This window comes from Hermetia illucens, chromosome 2, assembly GCF_905115235.1.
Source record: "Hermetia illucens chromosome 2, iHerIll2.2.curated.20191125, whole genome shotgun sequence".
NCBI classification, from domain to species: domain Eukaryota; kingdom Metazoa; phylum Arthropoda; class Insecta; order Diptera; family Stratiomyidae; genus Hermetia; species Hermetia illucens.
This window is the reverse complement of record NC_051850.1, coordinates 1,916,861-1,941,651: the sequence shown is the minus strand read 5'-3', so window position 1 is coordinate 1,941,651 and position 24,791 is coordinate 1,916,861. Positions and strand designations below refer to the sequence as shown.

The 24,791-nt window shown below is 42.5% G+C and overlaps 1 protein-coding gene across 4 annotated transcripts in view; it reads right to left on the bottom strand.

Annotated features, from left to right (window-relative positions):
• The window catches only part of LOC119650187 (cationic amino acid transporter 2), a 40,013-nt gene that overhangs the window by 9,450 nt on the left and 5,772 nt on the right, over nucleotides 1–24,791 (bottom strand). For 2 of the 4 annotated variants that reach the window (XM_038052743.1, XM_038052742.1), the window contains exons 2-10: nucleotides 22,525–22,907; nucleotides 6,016–6,284; nucleotides 5,676–5,960; nucleotides 1,499–1,603; nucleotides 1,158–1,438; nucleotides 851–1,088; nucleotides 689–791; nucleotides 433–617; nucleotides 103–378 (exon numbers count right to left, since the gene is read on the bottom strand). In XM_038052743.1, coding sequence (XP_037908671.1) covers nucleotides 103–378; nucleotides 433–617; nucleotides 689–791; nucleotides 851–1,088; nucleotides 1,158–1,438; nucleotides 1,499–1,603; nucleotides 5,676–5,960; nucleotides 6,016–6,250 — 1,708 coding nt within the window. In that variant the 5' untranslated portion in view covers nucleotides 6,251–6,284; nucleotides 22,525–22,907. Of the gene's footprint in view, nucleotides 1–102; nucleotides 379–432; nucleotides 618–688; nucleotides 792–850; nucleotides 1,089–1,157; nucleotides 1,439–1,498; nucleotides 1,604–5,675; nucleotides 5,961–6,015; nucleotides 6,285–22,524; nucleotides 22,908–24,791 lie in introns of those variants that run through there. The other 2 variants (XM_038052744.1, XM_038052745.1) reach the window with 2 other exon arrangements.

Genomic DNA, 24,791 nt, shown 5'->3' with positions numbered 1-24,791 from the left:
ATTTCATTGATTTATCCGAGAAACTGTGTACTCCAGAGTTTGATTAACAAAGTGCAAACCATGCCATGCTAACATGCAACTGGAATCCCAGGAATTACTTACCTATGACCATCCAAACTCCAAAACGTATCCACGTATAAATATCTAACTGTAACATTAAATATACATTTATAAAAATACTGATCCCTGGAATTAAAGGCACAAGTGGGACGGTAAACGTTGAATTTGCATTTTCACGGGGTTGAACTGATATTGCCAGTAACAAAATCAGGATCAAAACGAGAAACAGACAACCTATCGCGATAGGCCACGGTTTCAGCTCCCGAATCTCCTGAGTTGCATAAAGAAATGTGAAGCTGAAACCAAAACAAAAGGCACCTGGAACGACACTAATCAGAATAGGTTGAAATAAGGAACCAATGAGGAACTTACAGTAGAAAAGCAACAAAGTTCCCACTACCCTTGACGAGAGAACACTTGGTATCTGAACTCTTCGGCAGTTGAAGATCTGAATCAACAAGGAAGAGGTGTTGATTCTTTCGTTTTGATGGTTTACAAGGTTAGTGCCTTCAGTCATTTCCGAAGTGATACCCTGTTTGCTATCGTCGTTCATATGCCTGGAATTAAAGGGAGACCCTCATTGAATTTTGTTCAGAAAGAAGTCGAGATCGCCCGGCAAGTACTCTACCTTAATATAGTTATTGAAATTGCAACAACTGTATAAGCCATTAAAGTTCCAATTGAGAGCATGTTCACTAGTTGCCTGAGGTCAAAAATAGCAGCCATTAGTCCTGAAAATTTGGAAAGTCTCGTTAGCATCCTGGTGTATCAATGAACTTCCGTTTCTCACCGGTCAAAAGAGCTGCACAAATAGTTCCTGCAATTGGGGTCTTAAACCTTGGACTAATCTCTCCAAAAAAGTGAAAAATCAGTCCATCCTGCGACATTGCATACATGATCCTAGGAAGTGGAAACATGGCTCCAAACATGCTTGCTACCAAGCCAATCATCCCACCAATTGTCACAATCCATTGGACCACAGGCCAACCGATTTGTTCGAAAACATACGGCAGAGGGGCGTTGACATTCTAAGCCCGTACCCGGAAAACAAAAATCTGAAATTATTCGTCGTATCTATTACAATATCGTCTCTATACCTGCAGATAGTACGGCCACATAAGGGTGAGAACTGTAGATACTCCGAAATATGCAAGGAATATGATAAGCAGGGAGAACATGATAGCCCGTGGTATAGCTTTGCGAGGATTTTTCACTTCTTCACCGGTTGTGGCAATGCAATCGAATCCTACAAATCCGAAGAAGCAGGTGGCCGCTCCTCGGATTGTTCCTTCGAAACCATAAGGGAAGAAACCACCTGCACCTGCTGTGCTGTTTTGTGGAAGGTCTGAGGCAGGTATCTCCCAGTTTTTGATGTTAGCTGAAAGGAGTATTGTCAGTTAGTGGGAAAAATGGAAAGAGGTAAGGTTGGGTTACTTACATTTTATTGATCCAGCTACTATGACTATCAGCACTATTGCGACATTTAGTACGGTGAAGCAGTTATTCAGAAGAGTTGACTGTTTTAAGCCGAACGCTAGAGCAACTGAAATAGAAATTCAAATTTGGTGCAAGTATTAAAAAAAAGGTATGCAACATGTTCTGGAGGGTGTAGTTTTATCTGAAAATAGGAACCAGTGTTACTGATTTGCCAAAGAACAATACCAATATGCCCCAGCGGTATAGCTGCGGTCATTGTTGTCGGAGCATTCAGTCAGATTGTCACTATTTGATCGCCCAAAGGTAAGGTATGAGTAAGGAAGTGGGAAGCCGCACCTCCAAATATCTAGGTCTCGTGTATTAAGACCATTGTATTCTTTCCGGAACGTCTCTTCGGAGGGTCTTCCAATGCGATGCTAGTAGACTTTTGTGAATTTGAGAGCGTTTGCCAAAACCAGGTAGTGCGGAGAAAAGTAAAGCCGACTTCTTCTCTCAATGGTTGCATGTCTTCGAGATCATCATCACACTTTTCTCTTTGTTGTTTAGAAACCGGTGCCTCGTTAAAAACCTGAGTAGGACTTCATGTCCCTATCTTAAGGAGCAATAAAGATGCCAACCTACCCTCGGGTTCCTTCACAAAGTTCTTCAGTTGCCGTCAAAGGTTCGAATTCTTCCATTTGGTTTTGGGCGGCCTTGCGACTATACTCTTCAGCGGAGAATTTACAATGGTGTAAATTGACGTTAAAAGCGGTTTTTGGACCCACCACTCTGAAGGAAATCCTTTGGCCAATCTGTCAACGTCCTCATTACCAATGATATTTGTCTAGAGATTTCCAAACTGGCACATGAATGTACGATTCATCGTTTTTCCATAGAACCTCTGGATATGATCTTTTCTCGTTGATTTAGAGCCCCAAATATTAACGATTCGCATTAGTTGAATTTCAACCCCGAGAAAAAAGGGGAAGCTGGTAGCTGCCCTACTTAATGTAAACATAATACCACATCGAATGTCGGTGATTCTTCTTCTTTTTCTTTAGCCTTTGTCCCGTTGACAGGCGGGGTCGGCATGTGGTGATCGGTTGCGGCATTTTATTTTATCAAAAGCCTGATGCGGATGTAATCGCGTGTTTCCAAACCACCAAGTTACCGTTGTTTCGACTGGGTTTTTGGTCGCTTACCACCGACTTCGATGTTCAGACCAGTCTTGGCGAGTGAATTCTCGTTAGCGCGTACTACATGACCATTCCATCGAAAACGCCTTTCTCCCACTTTTTTCCATATCGATCGCGGATATCCTCATTTCGAATGTGATCAAGGCGTGTCACTTCCCTTCCATCACGGCAAGACGCTATTCATTGCCTTTTGTAGTCGGCCAACGCTCAGAACCATAGAGAGCGACAGGACGGACGATATTGCGATAAATTTTAGATTTGAAACTTTCGTTGATACGTCGATCACGAAGAACGCCAGGGAGGTAGAGTCCAGCCAATTCAGATCTTCACGAAGGAAAGTAGCTCTCCCACCCTGCAGCTAGAAATCTCACTCAGGTCTCCTAGAATGGTTTATCCAGTGTCCGTAGCCTCACTCTAACTAGAGCTATGTTAAGCAATCGCAGAGGAAGTGTCTGAGGGTTTCCCCTGTTTTCGGCAGCTTCGGTAATGCGAATTGCAGGGTATACCGAGCCTGGCGACATGTCCTTTGTTTGTCAGTGCCCTGTGCAGATCGCCGTAATCTTGTATGCATTTGCACGCGTTTGGCACGGGAGCTCTCGTGATCGGGCTATGCTATTAGTGAGCCAAATCGTCCTTGACTTGACACAGGTGGTGAGCCTTCGTCCATCTAAGGCACGCGCCCGCGAGACACCGATCTGCATGGCCTAGTCGCCAGCCCGCTTGGGCCCTTCTATGTTCCTATGACCCGGAATCCAGAGGAGGGTGACCTTGAGCGTGCCGCAAGAACTGTTCAGTGCATTTCTGCACTGCCCCACTAGCCTGGAGGATGTCGTCGCTGAGAACAAGGCCTTAATGACCGCTTGGCTGTCGGTCAGAATGTCTATGTTACGTTCGTATCGCCAGGAAAATTTGAAATCTTAGGCACGAATTAACTACATTGTTCGGTCTGATAAGAAGTCAGACATTTTGCACTGAAGGAGGCAGCAACTCATTCCCGGAATACTGGTATATTCCACATAATAAATACTTGCCCTGGGCAGGCTGTTCATCTCTCAGACTCAATCTTGACGTTGACGGGCAACTCTAGATATGGAGCGGTCTGTGTAATAGGAGCCTCATAGGTGGTTAATTTCTTTCTCCTTTAGAATGCTATGGTCGGATTGCCATCCCATGGTGCTCGGATAAGCTGAGTCTACAACGATTTCCTTCGATAGCCTGGTGAACGGTCGTTTAGTAGGAGACTCATAGGTGGTAACTTCCTTTCTCCCTTAGAGTGATATGTTCGGAGTTCCATTCCTCAGTGCTCGGATAAGCGGAGTCTTCTAAGATTTCCTTCGATAGTCTAGTGCCTTTACTAGGTGCTCGGGTATATCCTTTAGTCGTTACAAAAAACCATACAAGTTATTTGTTGACGTCGTAAATCAGGCAATAAATAGCAGGGCATCGTAAGTGTATTGCTATTAGAGAAACTAAAGTCCTTTCACGAAAGTAATACTGATCGTGACAGCAGGAGACCTTTCGGTCCTGGAGTAAGGGTGAAAAATATGTAAAAGACAAGAAGAAAGCGCTATAATTCGATCTTCTTTGTTTGAACTCCGAGACCAAAGTGAGGATGATCCAACAAGGACGGGAAAGACACAATCTAAGTCGATTGTCTCCTTTTTCAGTCAGCAGTCCAATTCGATTCCACCAATCCAATCGATGTTTATTGTCATCGACGCATCAACGAATGTCTCAATTTCGAAATCTATAGCAGTGTCTTCCGTTCTGTGGGCTTCTATGGTTCTGAGTGCTGGCTGACTATCAAAGACAATGAACGCCACCTCACGGTGATGGATATGAAGAGATTGGTCTAATTCATGTTAACGAGAATTCACTAAGATTGATAAATAGTGCCAACCACCTGGTCAAGCTCATAACTCATGACTGATGAAAAATGGCGTATTCGATCTAGACGAGCAGGCGTCGATATTGAATGGAACGAAGGCTGAAGAAGATTACAAGTGATCAACAAATAGAAACGAAGTGGCTAGAATTAAATGACGAAGATAGCTGGTAAGTAAAGCGTTCTACTTGGTCTTGTGGGCTTAGAAAATCTGGGATAAAGGGAGTAAAACGGAATGGGGTCCAATAGCGAATACTACTAAGGGTTCTATCAAATATTCGACAAAGCTCCGGTCTTCAGGCTCATCAAGTTTCAATGGGCAAGCCAGGTGCAAGTTGTGGATGACACTCGGACACCCAAAAAGCTAGTGTATATTGCAAATGGTTTCATCTCGAGGTTAGGTTTAGTGGGCGCTATCTTATCTGTAGTTTAGGAGTACCTTCCCACAGGTGTTACCCCGAACTTGGTAGACTTTATAGCAGGTAGATGCCTTTCTATTCCAAGAGCCAATCTCAAGTCGTTACCAATTGATATGCGGCTCTAGATTTCCATAGCGTATGACAAAGTAACCAGTGGCCTATTTCACTGATAGCTACTATCATTCATATATGGTCATGGATTTGATTTCCATTGCACTTCTCTAACTTTTCTGTTCACTTTCCCATTTCAAATGATATCCACTATCAGTGAATTAATTAAATTCTAGCCACGGTTTATGGAAGGCAACAATACTGAGGTATTGTGATATCGCTGAGGTTTCTTATTCTAAATACAATATTCAATCATTTTTCTATTTACTCATATTTGATAATCCAATTCACCCGTCAATGTCAGGTTATTTCGATTAATCTTATTTACTATTTTTTTCGTAAGGTTATCATTGAATATTGTCGAAATATAAATTAGTCATGAATATATTGAACAACCGAGATATTCACCATGTTTGCATGTTCTAATTCTATTCTATAGGTTGGGGGTCAATAGCGGTTTATGGTGAATTAATCGGATTAAAGTCACCTCTAGCTTGAGAAGATAAGGTGAAGGAGGGGTGAACAGATGATTCACTTTAAGAACAGTACGCCCATCTTTTTGGAAGGTATAGATTTTAGTCAACTTACCACCAAGCAAAAAAGCCGATCCAAATGCGAAAAAATCGAAATATGTCCCAAGAAAGCCCCAATCGATTGGTGCAACATCTCGGAATGCGGTTTGCATAGTGTTGTTTAGCAGCGAATCCAGATACAGGCTTAAGCCCCGTGCAACACTCGCTGATCCTATAATATACTCGAGAATGAGATTCCAACCGATAACGAATGCCGCAAACTCGCCGATACACACGTAGCTATAAATGTAAGCGGACCCGGCTCGCGGGACTCTTGCCCCGAATTCGGCATAGCACAGTCCTAAAAATAAAGAATCTTGATATTTTGGAGACACCCTACGGCTGGTTGAGCTTACCTGCAAACAACGATGCAATGGCTGCTATTGCGAACGATAGAACAACCGAAGGTCCAGCTTGATCTTTGGCAACATGTCCGGCCAAAACGTACACACCAACTCCTAGAGTGGCTCCAACCCCGAGGGCAGTCAAATCAAACGTTCCCATCACACGATGGAGTTTACTATCTGTTTCGGACCCGGCTTCAATGGCTTTCCGTCGGGTTAATACTTTCCAATATGATAATTGTGCCATTTTGTTTGTTGATTACTTACGTATAAATTTAAGTCTGAAAAATATATTAGAGGACGATTAAACATGATAAGATTTAAGACTTAAGAATAAGAAATATGTTTTGGACAGCTGGAACTGTGAATTATCTTAGTAATTTATGTTGGATTATAGATAAAGCTGAGGAATAGATAATGTTTGGAGTGGTCTTCCCCTACTTCGGCATTATTGATAAAAATTGCGGTAGTATCGGATAAGCCTTCCAAAAAATATTCTACCATTTTGATTCTATGAAAACCTCTTATTCTAAGAGTACCATGTTTTTCAGTAATATCTGCCCTTCAAAAAGAGAGGTAAAGCTCCAGCAATGATATCAAATCTGTAAACAAAATACTGATTTCCTACATCCGCAAGTTGATGACTTCTCAATCTATCCGGAAATGGTTGTATTTCATTGATAAGATAGCATTTCCTGGAGTAATTTAATCAGATTAAATGTTATATGATAAATTAGTATCTAAGAGAGTTTAGTAGACTTGTTTTTATTGTTTATAAGGCTCTGTAATATTCTAGATTTTTGCGTTAGTCGAGTTGGATCATGGATTTCAAGAGTTTTGGTATAAGGCCGTTTCATAAGGTCCGCCAGGTATCCCTTGGTTGTGCCTGTATTGCCATTTTATGCCGCTGCGAATCATATGAATACCTATTCATATTTGACCCCTTTTTGGTTTTATTTTTTTTCTGACCCCTTTCTCTCCTGATTTTTTCATATAGTTGATGAACTTTCCGTTTGCTATCCTAACCAAAATAGCAGGATTTTTTCTCTTTAATATCAACCTTGTTTCATTAGGTGTCAATCAACTTTCAAGCATTTTGACAGATACATAATTTCAGATACAGATGTTTGACAGTAGTTTGAACTACTCAAGCCCTTAGAGAACTCCGCCAATCGTCAAATATTCAGCTAGGAAACCTTTAACCTAGGTTGGATAGATAGGAATCAACAGGCACATCGGGCGATATAATGCTGGATATCCAGGTGGCTTATTCGGTTCGGAAAACAACACTACTGAGCAGGATATATTCCGTCTTTTAGGCTGGACCTAGTCTTCGCTGACAGTTTCGAAGTTTTATTAAGGATGCCACCTAAACCTGGGGCTTTGTTGTCATCGATGCTACAACAAATTTCTTGCGGCATCTCCTCGGTCCATGGAGGTGTTACGTGCTCATTGAGCTGGGCCACTGCTTGTCTTCCGCTGTTTTTGTGGTTAGGAAACATATTGGGAAAGATATTTTTTAGAAGGCGCGGGCAGATCAGATTTTCATTATTACCCTATAAGCCCACCCCAAGGGTTTATATCGGTCTGGTGGCACGACTGTTTGAAGCGGCTCCGAGTAGTCTGGGTGTCTCCTTTCGATGACAGCTACTGGGCATTGCTCTGAGTCTTCGGTAAGGCCGCCTTTCGGAGAAGATGCGCTCAAAAAATTAGGATTTTGCTGTTCCACTTGTAGTTGGGTTACAAGCTGGGAAACAGTTGCTTTTGCGCATAATTCGCATGCTTCCGCCATCAGTTGGGTGATTTTGATGACTTTTTCTCACGCTCGATTTGTCCTCGATTTTTATGTAGGTAGTCTGGTAGTACTTAATGACTTGTCAACCATCTTTACTGGATAAAGCGGTATTTACGTGTACGACCCTTTAAATCGTTTGGAGATGATGATAACTAATCCTTATCTCGTTATGGGGTGCATTTTCTTTCTCCGGAATTGCGGCAATGCGACTTACGCCGGTAGCTCCAGCCGTCTTCCTCACTTTCTCCACTTTTTTTCGGAGTTGAGCCCTTTTTTCTCTTGGGGATTTGTAGCCCTGTTGTTGTTCAATCGTTTTTGCAGCCTCTTCTCCAGCTTCGTGTCTTGAATGGGCCTCACTTGTGTCGTCTTACGCACATTTTACTCGATGCCTTAACTCCTCTTTCATCCTGGGCTTTATCGTACGCGAGCCTGATGCCTGTTACCATGGGCATTATAAGCTGGTGAATATTCTGGCGCTCTTTGATGAATTCGCTGAGTGTCGTGAGCTTGCTAGCCAATGCGATAAAGGCAGTTCCGTGGCATCTTACACTCCTCGGGTGGTTTGGCTTCAAAGTTTTCTCCTTTACGTATCTTCACCCTACACACTCCCTACTGAGAGTAGCACCCTATGGGTGGGGATCTGGGAGGAATCGAGTCGGGTCTGTCGATAGTTTCATTTTTTTATCTACGGCCGGGCCTTTTATACTAATTTATCCGATACACATCCCTGGATGCGTGTTTATGCATTACTATACCACACTCGCTGACCGTTCTTTTGTACAAACGAAGGGACGCTCCTAATGGGATATTTGGTAACTCCTTGCAGGAGAAATTTATCGTGTGTAGATGTTGTCTCGTCAGTTGTATATGACTCTCAGAGCTTCGGATTTGCTTATTCTAAGTGCAGGTTCTGGTGCTACAAATGGTGAGTAGGATCCTTGGAAGTGCATTCACTTCTCCATTGCCGTCATTACCTTGACCACTCGTTACCGACTTCGACGTTACTTCGTTTTCAGTTGTAAGGTTTATGGTTCCATACCAATTTAGACCTGGTTTCAGGTGATACAGTATTTTTAAGGTAAACTGTTTGTGGATTTGACCATGCCTGTACTTGTTTCATAATCTCTTTAACGCAAGGGTTGATGGTACCTGTGATTAGTGAGACCCATGTGTCCCAGGTGTCCATCTGTCATTCGGTTGGAGTTTATATCCTGTAGGCTTTACCTACTCCTTTATTATAAGGTCCAATGGTAGCAGCTACTACCGTACCATCAAGCCAAGAGTGAGTTAACGTGAGTTCATGGTAACCGCGATACATTTACATTTAAGTTTTTAGAACCGAGAAAATTCGTTTATCTAGGAAGTAACCTTTACTGAGTTGAGATTATAGATGTCGTTTCCTAGGGTATACCATACAATGGGCTTCATGTGTTATTCAGTGTGTCATCGTCGTAAAAGAGAGGCCGCTAAGTCATCATCATCATCAACAGCGCAACGTTAACTCGGCGGTGGGATTCCCCAAGCTGGTAAGGGAATACATGAATGAACTGAATAGCTCGTTCGCTCAAAGTCACCTTTCTCTTGGTCGTTGGACTGACAAATTGACCAGAAATGTTCTGCTTTCGACAATTCTTAATGGCATTGGAAACCCCAAATGGCTAAAACATACGCAAGATTTGTAATTAATCTGGCAAGGTTGAGAAATGATCTAAAGCTCAACTGGAGCAAGGTGTTGTCAAGCAAGAAGTTCAGACAAATGGCGCCCAATGTGGGCCAGAACCCATGACTACTGGTTCAGCATGTACGAAATATTGACCCCCATTTGCAATCGACTTCAGAATAATTATAAATCGAAGCTATTATTTTTTATAATACATATGTACGTTTCAATTCCAGAAACTTAAAAATTTTGAGTAGGAGAATATTTAAGGTCAGGTTAAGGAAGTTAAATACGTGAGATGCAGTAATCAACTGAAATTAAAACAAACGTTTTTACATAACAATAATTTTTTAACAAATAATGATCATTCTTCTTTACAGACTTGAAGCTACACTAATGTCAGCAACAAGAGATTTATAGATTACAATAAGTGATATGCTGCTTTATGTTTCGACCATAAGCGTCACTACTCGGTTAGTTTCAATCAGCAACTGACGTTTTCACGAGCGTGATTCACTGAACAAGTTTGGCGAGAGCTTTCACTGAACAAGTTTGGCGGGAGCTTCAAACTTACAGATGTATACAGTAGAATCGCCTTACAGGTAATTTATGGTCCTCCTATTTTGATATTTAGGATTTCGGAGGAAGGGGAGAGAGAATTGCTTGTATTGTAACAGCAATTCATTATTCAGGAAAATTGTATCCAACATATCAACCAATTCCTTTGCTAAACGGACTCAGTAATTAATAACAAGTGTCCTTGGTGGCTGCATTGAATGTAAAGGGATCTGGCATTGATATCTACAGCCCAGTGCATATCTATGATATGTACGTACCTAATTTCAACTTTGAACCATGGAATACTCGTATATCGTTTCAAGATGGAAATTTATGTTATCGAAGTAGCACTGGTGATAAGCTCTTTGATGAAACATATCAAGTGCACGGGAACCTAATTGGAAGGTATCAGCACATGTATCTATAAATCTTCGATGCACATGTATCTGCTGCCGAAAATAAATCATTGTTTTTTCAACCCTATTATATACATATATGTATGTATCTATTGCTCGATAAGCAGCTGTTTGGATTGTAATTTACCAATATCCTTTCGCTGTGTGCTTTCTAGTTTTTTTAAGTTGCGTAGATGAAGTAACACTAGCTATTGCCTTCACTAGAAAGAAAATAATGGTTATTTTTGGCTTAAATATATGTAGTAATAGAAATATGAGCTCTTTATAAGGGTTGAATCACTCCACAGAGATAGACTCGTTAATTTCCTGGGAGCTGGGGATGACCATATCTCTCTAGTCGTTATTAAGATTCGAAGAAAGTTTGATAGCAAATCTGTACTTAGTCATGGCATCGATAATAGCTACCGACACTAATGATTGCTTGTTAAACAATAATCCCAACAATCCATTTAAATGAATCACCCACATCCCCTTCCCCCCAGTTCCAATAAACTTTCTCCGCAGTGGAAGCCTTCAAAAATCAAATGATTCATTGTGACTACTTTATCGAAACAATTTTATCAAACGTACTCTAGATTCTATCGCGAAGATAAGACAATCTTCTCTTTTATAGTCAAAACAAGTAAAGCTTTTCAGGAGAGCATTTCCTTTTCAGATTTTCTTTTTTTTGTTGGTTTTTCACAGTAACTGACCACTTTATCGTCACCTGGTTGTCGTCACTCCTTATCCTGAGATACATTCACATAAAGATATATAGATATGGCTGTAACTATGAATGCATAAGTATGTAGATTCGGAAAAAGCTATTTGCGGGTAGCTGTTATCATTTAGATAACAGAAGTTATCGATTTTCTACACAGATTTAGATGGAGTTTAACAAAAGATTCATCGATTGGACATTCAGAAGTATCCAATAAATTGCGTAATTATTTGTTGAGATAAATTGTGGATGAGAGATTACATCATTTGAATTGGAGCGTTATACAAGCCCAAAGTCCTACCGTATTCGCACGCTACTGTTTGCCGGGGCATTGTTCAATTCGGAAAATTTTCCAAGGTTCAGAACAGCTATTCTGTCTACTCATTCTGCGGTGAAGTGAGTGGGTGGGATAAGGGTGAGAGGGTGTGGTGTACCCTTTCTTGCTGATAAGAAAACCTTCTGCGTTGGCAGATGGATATGGTATTTAGTAAAGATAGGTCAGGTGAGTAGCAACAAAACGCCCACTCTTGGATGAAAATTAGGAAGGGTCCAGCAACAAAAGTATATACAGAGGATAAGGAAGGAGCATTTTGAACGGTGCAGAGCTTAAGGAACTCAGCACTGGTTTTTGGGAGCAGTCAAACGGGCTCCCTGTCATCGATATCTATTGCCCGTAGTGTCCTAGTAAGGGCAACTTTGGCTACTGGGGTATCTAACGTTACGAGAAATAATGGTTAGTTCCACATCGGATTCTTTTAGACAGAATTCTAAGCTTAAGGAGGCATCCGCCTATGACAACAATGCCCTTAGGTATACGAAATTCATTCCGTATAACTTTCATTCTTAAAAAAAAAACAAAGGTCCTGATAGCTACAGGGCTACCTCTATTGCATCTTCCTTCACTAAGATCGTAGAGCGGATTTCCATTTTTCAATAGATGTAAACCCTTGGTCAATCACGTACCTCTTGTTGTTGAAACGGATGTTCTTGTCGGTATCAACGTGAAGTCTACAACCATCGTCTGTCTCCTAGACATTAGGAACAATTTTGGTCTCGCTTTAAAGCGCACCTTTGCAAGCTAATCCCCACAGGCATTCCTCACGGTTTAGTCCTTTCCGCTACCTTATTTTCTCTGTTCACCGCTGACCTTGCTAAACTGCCTCCTTACCCTAATCCTATCCAAATCCTACAATGCGGGTATAACCTGATTTTTTACACTTCCACGAAAAACATTTTCCTTGGCAAAGCCAGTTTTCCGATACTTTACCTGTTGGACGTTGTAAGTTTTATAAGGCGGTCCTAAAGGAAAAACTTACTCTTAGGGTGGCCCTTCTATAAATGACACTTGTGGTTAAGGCATTGCATATGACATGTAGTGGAGTTAAAGAAATAGCGTCACGTAGCGTTGGCTTGAGACGCTGGATGGTGGTCTCTCACGACTACGTTCAGGCTTGTGACAGAATAAAATGGGACAACCGATCAAGCCTAGCCGACCCGGCTTTTGAACGGGAAGAAGAAGAAGTTTTGGCAACTCTGGGTATAAACATCGTAAGCTTATGGTATGTGACGTCATCTTTGCCAAAGCTACGTTAGCTGGATGCCGCAGCGAAAGCATGTTATAGATGATGCTTAAAGTTTGGTATGGTGTGTCCCATCATTCGAAGGTATTCAATAGCTGATTTAACTGTGGTGACGATATGGATCAATACTCTGGAATGTCTAGATATTACCATACGGCGTTTTGTTATGAGTCCTGCTTGAATCTTGTGCTTCATTAGTACCTGCACCACATTGTTTAGTCACTTCTTTATAGCAGTGACCGATGCGAAATTTACGAATTTAAATATCCTCCATATGTTCTGTAACCACTACTATTGTCCTATGCGGTTCCTCAGCAACCAGAACAGAAGTCACAATATATTATATTTCAGAACAATATCCTACTAGGTACCCCACTGATACATCATCAGCGTGGTGTCAAAACCTTCTTTCTTTCAGACAGCTCTTGATGAGTGCAAGTTAACTGGCCGCACGGATAGTCGTCAGAGATCCTGGGTAATCATCGTCCGTCATCCTGCGGATACTCAGGACTTCCTCAATCTTCAAACCAAAAATTTACTTTGGCCAAGCTAAAACACTTGCCATAATTGGCACCCATTTTGTGTTTGCGAATATATACATATAAGGGAGGGGTTGACACCTATAATCGCTTTCGGCTACGCTGCTCACAGGGCAGAGACAAGGTAGAATCTGGCTTGCTTCTATTCTAGACGGCGATTGTTTGCTAAGTGTATTCTACCAGCTTTGGGCAACAGTACTAGCTTCTGGCGTTTGTACGATTGAGGGAAGAGTCAAAGGAGCCAATCTGTGGGGCGTTGTAGCGCCGACATAACCTTGTGACCGAGGAGTGAAACTAGCAGTTGAGCTCCGAAAAAAGGAAGTTCGCGTTACGTGTGCTACGGGAAGTATCTGAGGAAGCAGAGCTGTCGTTCAAACAATTATAGAGCTTGAGGAGATTGAGGGTGTGGAATCGAGAAGGATAGTCCACACTGAGAAGGGTGTTTTTAAAAAAGAGGGACTGGCTGAAGCTGCACAGGTTCAAGCGCGAGGAAGTCTCAGTTGTGGAAGGGAAATCAAATAGCAATTTTCGAAGTTGTTTCTGACGAGGGAAATGAAAAGTTTTACAATGACTTGGATTGAAGTAAAGTCAGAGGAGAAACGTAGGATACCAGACATTTTTGAAGCACGATTGAAAGCAAGCTTACTGCCACAAGTTTTCCCTAACTTTTGAAAGGAGCCTAGAAGGGATAAGGGTTGCCCACCACTTGAGTAGGAAACAGATGTTAGAGAGGATTTAAGTGTGTAACACATTAAGCAGCATTTGCTGGCAAGAGAGACATTGGAGGAGGGTATATTGTGGTTGGTGGAAGCTAAAGTTTTGGATAGGTCGGTATAAATCATGCGTACGTTGCGTACTTTGAGAAAGTATATACAGAGGATAAAAAAGGAGTAGGAGGACTTAAGGAACTCAGCACTGGTTTTTGGGAGCAGTCAAACGGGCTCCCAGTCATCAATATCTATTACCCGTAGTGTCCTAGTAATGGCAACTTTGGCTACTGGGGTATCTAACGCTACGAGAAGTAATGGTGGATTGGGAATTCTTTTAGGATGAGTTCTAAGCTTAAGAGGCTATCGGCCTATGACAACAATGCCCTTAGGTATACGAAATTCATTCCGTATAACTTCAATTCTTTAAAAAAAAACCAAACCCGTTTTAATCCTAAGAGCTACAGGCTTATGTCTATTTTACCTTGCTTCGCTAAGATCTTAGAGCGGATTTCGAGGAGAATTGTCATTTCAATTCGTTAATAGATCTAAACCCTCAGTCAAGCATACACTTGTTATTTTTGAAAGGTAAATTCTTCTCGGTATCAACCAGAAGACTTCAACCACAGTCTGAAGTCACTAGAAAAGCTTTCGACTCCTTAAGGCAATTCGGCCTCGTTTTAAAGCTTTCTGAAATCCTTAGGCTAATCTCAGAAGGTATCCCTCATCGTTCACTCCTTTCAGCTACCTTATTTTCTCAGTTCACGGCTGACCTTCCTTTACCGCGCCTAACTCTCATCCTTCAAAATCCTACATTGCGCGTATTTCTGATTTTTTACACTTCAAACAAAAACATTTCTCTCGGCGAAGTTCGTCTGAATTCCCATTTGGTTAAGCTTACCCAGTTACCTGTTGGACCTTTCGTCCTTTCTCACAAAATCCATGATAAGCTCATTCCCACTGTGACTGAAGCCAGCTCCCTGTCTTTCCCAGGTATCCTATATTTCTAAGGCAAAATCCTGTCTTCTATCCTTAAATATAGCGCTCTAATGCTTCAGAAAAAAACACTTGATCAGACTTCCTTTTATTTTCGGTTTCATTTTCTGGTCCGTTAGTTTTTCATCCTAGCTAGAAAGTTCCATCTGAGAGAAAGGAAGATCCTCGGGAAGTGCTCTAATATCTATAAGAATGAAGACCATTCAGAATACATTTGCAACTAAATCCTATATGATTCCTGCCAAGCACACTACATCGACGCTGACTTTGCACGTCACGACTTTAACTTCTTTGCCCTAACTCCTTATTTTCCAGGTCCTCCCTGTGAGCTGGGGCTTAAGAATAAACTCAAAGTCTTCCCTGCTTATCGTAAGAGGCAACCAACAGATAGATAGAAATTCGTGGGCTAGCAACCTACAAATTTTGAGATGTTATTGCCATTAAAACGTCAACAACGCCTCGGATAGGGGCTGACTTCACCTCGAAGACCCTTGGCCGTTGAAAACGGACTATGATTGGCTTCTGGAATATACCCTCGTTCCTTGACAATGGTAGCGAGGGTCCCCAGAATTCTCGCTTTCTCCCACCTGAGCAGGAATTCCAACGATATAAGCTGGACATTTTGGGCCTAACCAAAGTGAGATGATGAGACTCTGCAGAGTATTCCGCTCCCTCTTGCTACACCAATGGCAATGTACTTTTGTATTCTGGAAAGGTAAGTGGTAGCAGACGCGAATCCTTTGTCAGGTTGTTTTTGACGGTCACCCTAAGGTGCCCTCTTTTGACCTGGGAACTGGTTTCTGACAGACTTCTAACTGCAAGATCCCGGTCCAGGTTAAGGAGCATCACAATTGTACTAACGGAGACTTCCGGTATAGTGAAGAAGGACGTTTTTACGAGTAATTGCACGTAGTCCTGGGGAGGCTTCTTAAAAGTGATACAGTGATCGTGATGGGTGATCTGTGGGCCAAGGGGGGCTTGACAACATTTTGCTCGACTATATATTGGGAAAATATATTTCTGGAGACCGTAACGATTATGGTGGGAGGTTCGTGGATTTCTTCAACTTCCATCGTCTCGTTATTGGTGGTACATTGTTTGAACACAGAGCCACAATCTAAAGGTCGTCTACGTTCGCTTGCGTGTTACATCCACCTCTTCTCGCAAGGTTGGGCAGCTGCAATCTCCAAGTTCAACATCGACCGCTTATATGATTCCGCTGTCATTGGTCAGTGGGAGTAACAAGGGAATGAGTAACTTGCTTGAGAATATCAATGAGCTTTGGGCTGCCATTAAAAATGCTTTTTTTCTCAGGTGTTACGCAAATTGTCGGCCAGGTCCCGATGGGGCTTTCTAAAATCTAGCTGACGGCGATATCGTGGAAGAGTATCGATGAACGGAAAAGGTTGAAGGCTTCATTGACCGCTGCAAGTAATAGCGAGCGTAACGCGCTTGAATTCCGATATCGAGTGAAAATCCGAGAAGTTCAAGGTATTGTGTGATCAGATAAGCGGAAGTGGTTACAGATCACAATGATTTCAGAAATGTATACCGCTTGCATGCGGTCGCAAGTCTTTTGATGGTCCTGTGAAGGACCCTAACGGCCGACTTCTCGTTCGGTGTGACTATTGTGTGCTCCCTGTCGTTACAAAGATAATAGCTAAAATAATTCTGTGACTGCATCAAAGAAAATGTCGAAAGTGTGATCGATGGAGACATTGTGGTTTCCGACTAAGATCCTCCTGCATTGACCACATCAACACCCTACGGATGATTTTAAAACAGTGCGCGGAGTTTAGATATTCGCTGTACTTGCTCTTCATGGATTTCGAGAAAACTCTTCATAGGGTGTATCTGGGGTGCTCTATGACATTCTTAATGCTGCCTTGTCCGGAAGGCGTGGAGGAACACAATGGACACCTCGACTACGCTGATGACATCTGTTTGCTTTTTCATCGGGTCATGGGCCTTGGTCAAATGGCTCTGGATTTGTAGTAGAGTTGGTCTGAAGATAAACACCAACAAGTCTGACGGGTCTTCGCATTCTCCCTATCTGCATTAATGGGCAGAGTAGCGAAGCTTTCGATCAATTTGTATATTTAGGAAGTGTGGTTTCTGCGGACGGTGGCACTGATCTGGATGTTGCCCGACGCATTAAAAGTGCTAGATCTGCTTTCGCTGCCCTGTCTAAAATCTGGAAAGGTAGTTATCTTAACGACAAGATCAAGTTAAGACTGCTTAGTGCTAGTGCTTTTTCTGTGTTGGTACATGGGAGTAGTACATGGAAAGTGAACCCCACTGTTACACAAAAGTCCAAGGCTTCGTGGAAACCTGTTTGCGTCTTATCATCGCTGGCCTTAAACTATCTCAAACGAAGAACTTGGTCGACGTACGGGCGTGGTACGGGTATGTACTGTGATCCGAAGGCGGAAGTGGCAGTGGGTAGATCATACAGTAGGAGGGACAACAATTGCATTGTTGGCTATGCTACATAGTGGAATGCGCTCTCCCAAGGTGCCCGATGAGTGGGTCGCCCCAAAGGCACTTGGCGCAGAAGAGTAGTGGAAGAGTGTGGCTGTCTGGGTAAGCCGTGGGGGGAGCTGAACGGCATTTCAGGTAACCCCGGATGATGGCGCGTATGTGTGGTTGACGCGCTACCCCAACAAGGGGTGAGTGGCAACTATATATTGTTGCCGAAGGATTGTACCCAAATTTTGAAAGTATCTCAGCAGAGACAGGGGTTACCCACAAAGAGAGTAGGAAACGGGTGTTGGAGAGGATTTAAGCGAGTAACACATCGAGCGACATTTATTGACATTTATAGTCAGCTTGTTCACAGAGCACCAATGAATCAGAGTATATAAGTTTGTTTCCAAGACAGCACAAAGCAGCGAAGACTAAATTGAGGTAAATAATATAAGGTCGTTTGCGTGAATTAAATATGGTTTTGCGACGAAAGGTCAATAGCAAAAAAAGGAAACAGTAGTGGCCCCAGTATAACGCTTTGAGGAGCTCCAGAACAAGGAGAGGAGGAACGGGATGAATATTTATGAAAAAGAATTCTGCAGGAACAGTGAGAAAGATAGGAAGGGTCACATACAAATTTATGCGGGAGGCAGGGGAGGTTGCGCAAGGAGAGTTTGGAGTGGGCTGTATTGTGGTTAACGGAAGCAGAAGCTTTGGAGAAATCGGCATAAGCAAACGCGTACCTCTTGCTTGAATTAAAAAAAAGATTAGCAACGAAGTTGATAAAGGGGAGAAGGTTAGAAGTAGTGCATGGATTTTTCATAGAGCCATGTCAGGTTAATTAGTGGTTGAGGAATCTTTGGAGTATTTTGTCGGCCATAGAAGGAGGGAAATGAATTGTTTACAGTTAATTAAAAAGAGGTTTAGAATCCAATTGGGACTAGGTCTGCTATTGGTCCCAAGTTTATCAATGAAGAACTCAACTAAGAAAGGAGTAAGGAGAGGAACGGTGGTCGATTCAGAACAGTCTGCACCTAGAATGAGAATAGAGCAGGCAATAATGGAAGAGAAATAGGAGCAAAGTAGGTCCCACAATTATTGTGGGGAATTGGCAGTAGCGCCAGCAAAATTTGTGGAAGCGGTGGAGGATTTAGTGCAGTTTCGGGAGTTGTAGGGGAAGTGTAGCTTCATTTATGAGCAGAGCATAAAGAGAGCACCTTAAGTTAGCTAATATGATATGAAATGATTGATGCTAGAGCTTTTCTTAAAGAAGAGGGAACAAGACAATCACAGTTACGGGAAAGTGATCATATCACGGAGCAGTGCTCGAGGGTATTCCACACGAAGGAATTGAAGCGACCTATAGAGGGATGGATGGAGTCAAAATCAGAGGAGGAGCGAAGTATAAAACCTGACAATTTTGCAGTTCGATTGGTAACTTCGAGGCAATGGGTGTCGAAGGGGAGCTTATTGTCGAAAGTGATAAGATATGATAAGGAATGTGCGTTAAGAGAGTAGGGGAAGGAAGTGGTTGAGGATTTAAGCGACTAGCACACAAAATGACACTTTCTGACGTTTAGCGCTAGACCATTAGCAGAGCACCAACGAAAGAGAGCGTCTAGGTTAGATTGAAGGGGAACACACGATATAGCGAAAAACAATGACCTTATCATTGGCATAGAGCAAATAGGGACAAATAAGGAGGAGGGGAAGGTCGTTGATAAAAGATTAAAATAACAAAGGATCCAGAACAGATCCCTGTGGGACGAAGGAGGAAGGGGAGAAGGAGCGGGATGTGCAGCTTATAATGGTAAGAGGCAAGCCATAAAACAAGTGGTATGGGAACGCTTAGAGACGAGAGTTTGGATAGAAGTATCTTGAGATTTACAGTGTCGAAGACTTTAGCGAAGTCATTATAAATGGTACGAACCTCTTGCTGTGAATTTAGACATTTGGTTGTCCGCCACTTTGGCCACCACCACATAGTGGAACAACAACACAGCTTTGTTAAACGTAGGTCCACTGTCTCCAACTTGCTGTGAATTTAGGCATTTGGCGACAAATTTGAAAAAGTCAAGCAAGTTGGAGACAGTGGACCTACCTTTAATAAAGCTGTGTTGCTCTTCCACTATGTGGTGGTGGCGAAAGTGGCGGATTACCAGCCGCTGACATTTTTTCCAAAAGTTTGGAACAGGAAGAAAGGAGGAAAATGAGGCAGTAATTCTCGGCAAGCGTACGATCGCCACTTTTGTGAATGGGGATGATGAGAGCTTCTTTCCACAAGCGGGAAAATGATTCTCTTCGAGGATTTTGTTGAAAATAAACTATAGGGGAAGGGAGATAGGCTAACCAGTTTTGAACAAAAAGGGGTTTGGAAGATCGTCTCAGCCAGGGCCGACATTGGCATCAAGTCTGCCAATGAGGTACTTGACAAGGAGAGGGATAAGGAGGGGAATAGTAAGCGATGTGGGGCAGGCAACATCCACAAGCGCCAGGGAAGAGAAGGAAGATGGGGAGGGGGGGTATAGACTGAGGAAAAGTAAGGGCAGAGTTAATCACAAGATTGTCGGGATTAGCTAGCTGAGGAGGGGGAAGGGATAATACCCGGGAAGTTTGAAAAGGATTCCCCGCAAAGGAGGAAAGAGAGATAACGTGAATTAAGAAATTCAGAGAAACTGTCAAACAATTTTTCATACAAATGAAAGGAGCAAGCACAAAGAAAGTATACACAAGAAACAATAAGTGGAAGGAGTTTTTTTTTTTTTTTTGGGAGTAGGGTAGGTGAATGCGTTTACGCACAGAGTGTTGGACTCCCGCAACAGCACGCTGGCGGACTACCAACTAAACACCTCCCTGTCATCAGAGAACTAGCCTGGAACCGTTTGACACATTACTTCGGGCTAGCCCTCCCGCTCTCCCGGCTTTGGGAGCCATCAAGTCAGGGAATTCCTTTCACCAACGGGAGGGGAGGAGAGGAAGGGAGTTGTTAGTTCAGGGAACCCCTTACCGTCCGATCCCTCCGCCGGTCGAGTTCAATCTTCTTCGTAGTAAGAAGAGCCCGAACATAATGCACAATACGATTCCAGCTGCCAGCGCTCTTCAGCATCTCTCTGACAATGTTGTCTGGAGAGAGCTCCCCTGTGTCTGCATAAAGCTGCTGGCGGAGGCCGTCCCACCTCTCGCAAGAGAAAAAGGTGTGTTCAGCGTCATCCGCCACTCTATTGCAGAACACACAGTCAGGAGATCGCGCCTTCCCAACCCTGTGCAGGTAAGACTGAAAACCTCCATGCCCACTTAGAAGTTGGGTAAGGAAGTAATCAATCTCACCGTGCTTTCTGTTCAGCCACGGGTCTAATTTGTCGATGAGCCGCGCAGTCCACTTGCCCCTTGGCTCATTTTGCCAAGAAAGTTGCCACTCGTTAAGGGTGCGTTGACGTTCTTCACTTGCAACCACTTCTCTTAAGTTTTCGCCCTTACGGCGATAGATAGTGGAAGGAGTTGGGCAGGGACAGATGTACGGCAACACAATCATAAGGGGAGCCAGAAAAGGAGTAGGTGGATTTAATGGATTTAGATGATGCAGCACCGTCTCTGCCGCAACGAAAAATGAAAAATACATCGGGGAGCTCGGAGTTTATATCATCAGGTTAGGTTTCTGCAAGACATATATTATGATAAGGGTGAGCAAGCGCGTACCAATTAAAGGCCCCCGGTTAAGTTCTTCGATTCCTAAGATTTCGGTTGGATAGTGAAGACGAAATCAGTTACGTAAATCGACGGTGTACCTTGGAATTTATTCGCGAATTGGTGCATTTATACGGCAATAAACACATCTTCGGTCCAGAAAGAAGCTACCATCCGGTCGGCAAGAGTGGTGAAGGTAAACCAACTTTGCTCATGATGTTTTCCAGTACCCCGTCTGAAGAAGTAGTGTACGCTAGTTGGGAGACATTTTAGTTGAGAGCCCACCTTTAACCCGTGGCCATTGGTGCGAGTATCTGCAGTACTTGGATGAAATGCAGTGGCAGGAATCGGTGTTTCGACAATGAATAGAGACAGAGGGTTGGGCTGCTATGTTGTGATTCGTAATCTGTTGACGAGGCTGCGAGTGTTGTCCAGTTGGAGGCACATGAGAGCAAGACAAGGTTGGAGGTTTTCTCGGAACAGTTCCAATCACGGTTGAAGTTGCAAGGAGCAAATAAGGTGCCTGAAGGATAGAAGGCTGAATCTGGGTACCCTTAGGTGCTATAGGAGTAGTTTCTGGTGATTCAGATGTTGTGAATCGATGAGGTTCGCATGCACTTTTATCCGTAGGTGGTTTTAATTGTTGTCAGATGGAAGCTGATATGTCTCGGTGCTGATGGAGTAGTAGTATGGAGTAGTGGAGTATGCCAATTGCCGGGGATATTAGGGCCGAGTTCAAAGGACTTATTTCGCCATTGTAGTTAACATTCTCTTTAATTGAGAGTACTTCCCACTTCCTCGGACGTTTTGTTGTATTCGGACCCCTCCCTCATTTTTAGCACCCTCAAAAGTGACCTTCGTACTTCGTCCCAGAAGAACGGAAAATAGAACATATTTATTGTGTCCAGTCCACCCTAGAAACAAGGACGGTGATGTCAAGTCCGCTTTATTACTGAGTAACAATGGAATAGATTCCGCCATCACAATCTAAATCCAATCCAATGGGTCAAATACTGAAAAACATACAAGATACACTCAGTGATAACATTTTCGTTACGGGTCAGCCGAAATATTCATCATTTATTCTGTTGAGAATGTACACAATAACAAATGAATTATTCATCTTGTGGAAAACATTTTAACAAAGTAACCATATTCTTTCGATTTGATGAAATTGGGCCAATTAGTTCATTGGGTTGTAAAAGCGTGACGGGAAGAGATTAGACGGTTTATAACGTACATTTCTGTGCTGTGTATGATGGGGGTTGAACTGGAATAGAATCTATAGAATTCGCTTCACAAAATGGTCTTGTATAGAATATTTTTTATCGGGCAGATAAGGTGGATTAAAGCATTTACGTCACTACTATGCATTTGTTTGCTGGATCCACCCAACTGTAGAAATCGTTCGAATACTCACCTTAGAACTTTAATTACTTCTACGATATATCTCTACGTGTATCTACTGGAACCATAGATTTGGTATCACCACCGTTGACTAGTACGAGCGAGCATGTAATATTCCACACTATCCACTTTTTAGGGACTATTTAAGCACTTTTTCAATACTCTACACTTTCATGAGAATCGTCACACTTATTCCACCCTTCAACTTCTTTTTCACTCTAGTTTCGTTCAAACCGTCGATGGTTTTTTGAGAATTCAAAGGTGTCACTAACGAATTAAAACTCTCCACTCCAGTCATTAGCGTTGTAGAGTCGCGCACTCGAAATCTCTGACGTTACTGAATAGCAAAATCAAAACTTTCCCACTCCAAAAACGACTCCAGATGAATTTCATGGCCTTTTGGGAGATATTTTCGATTAAAGACGGAAGGAAATTTAGAAAAAATGAATTAATTCATTGATGATACTGATATTGGCCTTATCAATAATTTGTTGTGACTTTGTAAAAAATAAACATTTGCCCGTGGCTATGCATGGAAATGTTTAAATTTCATAATTTCTAGAATATTTCGGGTAGTAATAGTAAACATGCGAAAAACTTAAGGGAAAAAAGTCGCGGCAAAACAATCTTTTAGTTATCACTAGTGAAAATGTGATAGTGGCTTAATTTTGGGGTAGATGAGAATCTTTAGATTTTAATTGACCTAGATAAGTGTGGTGTGATCGGTCTAAGTTCTTACGTATTTAGAGATCCAGTCGCAGATGATTCAGGGTAATTGGCAATTGATTGGCACAGCTGGAAGGTTAAGCGATTAGAAACAATGTTGTTTTCGATGGGGGCGAATTTCAACATTCAGATCACTCCCTGGGCTTGAAGGTTATTGCGTTCAGTTCGATCTGAAACAACAGATGTTCATGATGCAATTAGTAAATTCATTGTTGCAGATCAAGGGTTCCAACCAATAGTTCAAACTGATATAATTCTAAAGGAACAACGTTGGTATATTGAATTATATAAATGAAGTCACTATCTAATTGAAATTCAATGCTCTCAATTAATCGTAGATAACGTTTCTTAGTAAATAACTGCCAATCACTGACTGATTTTCTTTGATTGTGAGAAATCTTTTTCTAGATTAAGATTGCTAACAAGGGGTACACGGTAGCGGTTTTCACTATATTCTCCAATTTTAACAAGGACTTCCTGAAATGATGGTCAAATTTCACATGTTACTCCCATGTACCTAAACTCCGAAATTTTACGGAGTATTGTAGCGTCAAATCTAGCACTATTTAGGGATATGTAAAACGAGGATGTTTGCCTCATCAGATAGTTCCGGAAAGGCGATAAAAATCTTTTTTTGGGTAGGGAAGTGAGATGCCTTTATATGGAAAGTGCCAAACCCCTAAGACAGACTACTGGCTCCCGCTCACTCCATTGACCACAAGGAAAACTGACAGTAAATGCATTGCGATGGCCACAGCGTTGTTCTTTTTGGCACCAGATACATTCATCCTCGGTACAGTTGGAACATGTTATAGCTGTGGCATAGGGAGGTAGGCATTGGAACATAATCTATTTGCTTCATGTTCCCAGTGACAGCTTGGGTTCGCTCAACATGCGTGGCAATCTAGTTGTTCTACTGCCTTCCTCAGGGTACTGATCCAACGAAGATATGAGTATTTGTTCATCTAAAGTCACTTCACGATATTTGTTTTTCAAGCATGTACCATTCCTACAATAGACGCATCCACATGTTGGTGAAGTACATGACTGACAGTTGGTCAATTGCGCACACCTATGGACGGCCTGTAGGTGTTCTGCTGTATTGATCAGCCGACTTTTCGGCGGGCAAATGGTGGAATATGTTTGATCCCACGCAAGCAGTTGACTTCTATTTTCCTTTGATAATGGCGCACACAACATTTTTTGATTATCCCATATGCATTTCACCCCAGGCTCTCGCATGTAAACATTTTTCTTTCTTTGTAACGTAGCTGCAATTTTCCAGGGTATACTTTAGCATGTCACGAAAGTCCTGGGCGTTTAACGTGAGTACCTGCCGTGAAGGTTTAATCCCACGGTCCTCTTCGGACGTGGATTGATTTTGTGACCACAATCAGAGCCCCGCCTTGCAAGCACAGCGGTCCTGGTTTATACTGAGTGCAGGCTCAGCATTCATACCAGTGGATGCGAGGCCTATCTAACACCTCTGCCGCAACTAAGGAGTACGGCGCCCGAGCTGTACAGCGCAACTCCACGCTTGAGCTCCGAGGAGCT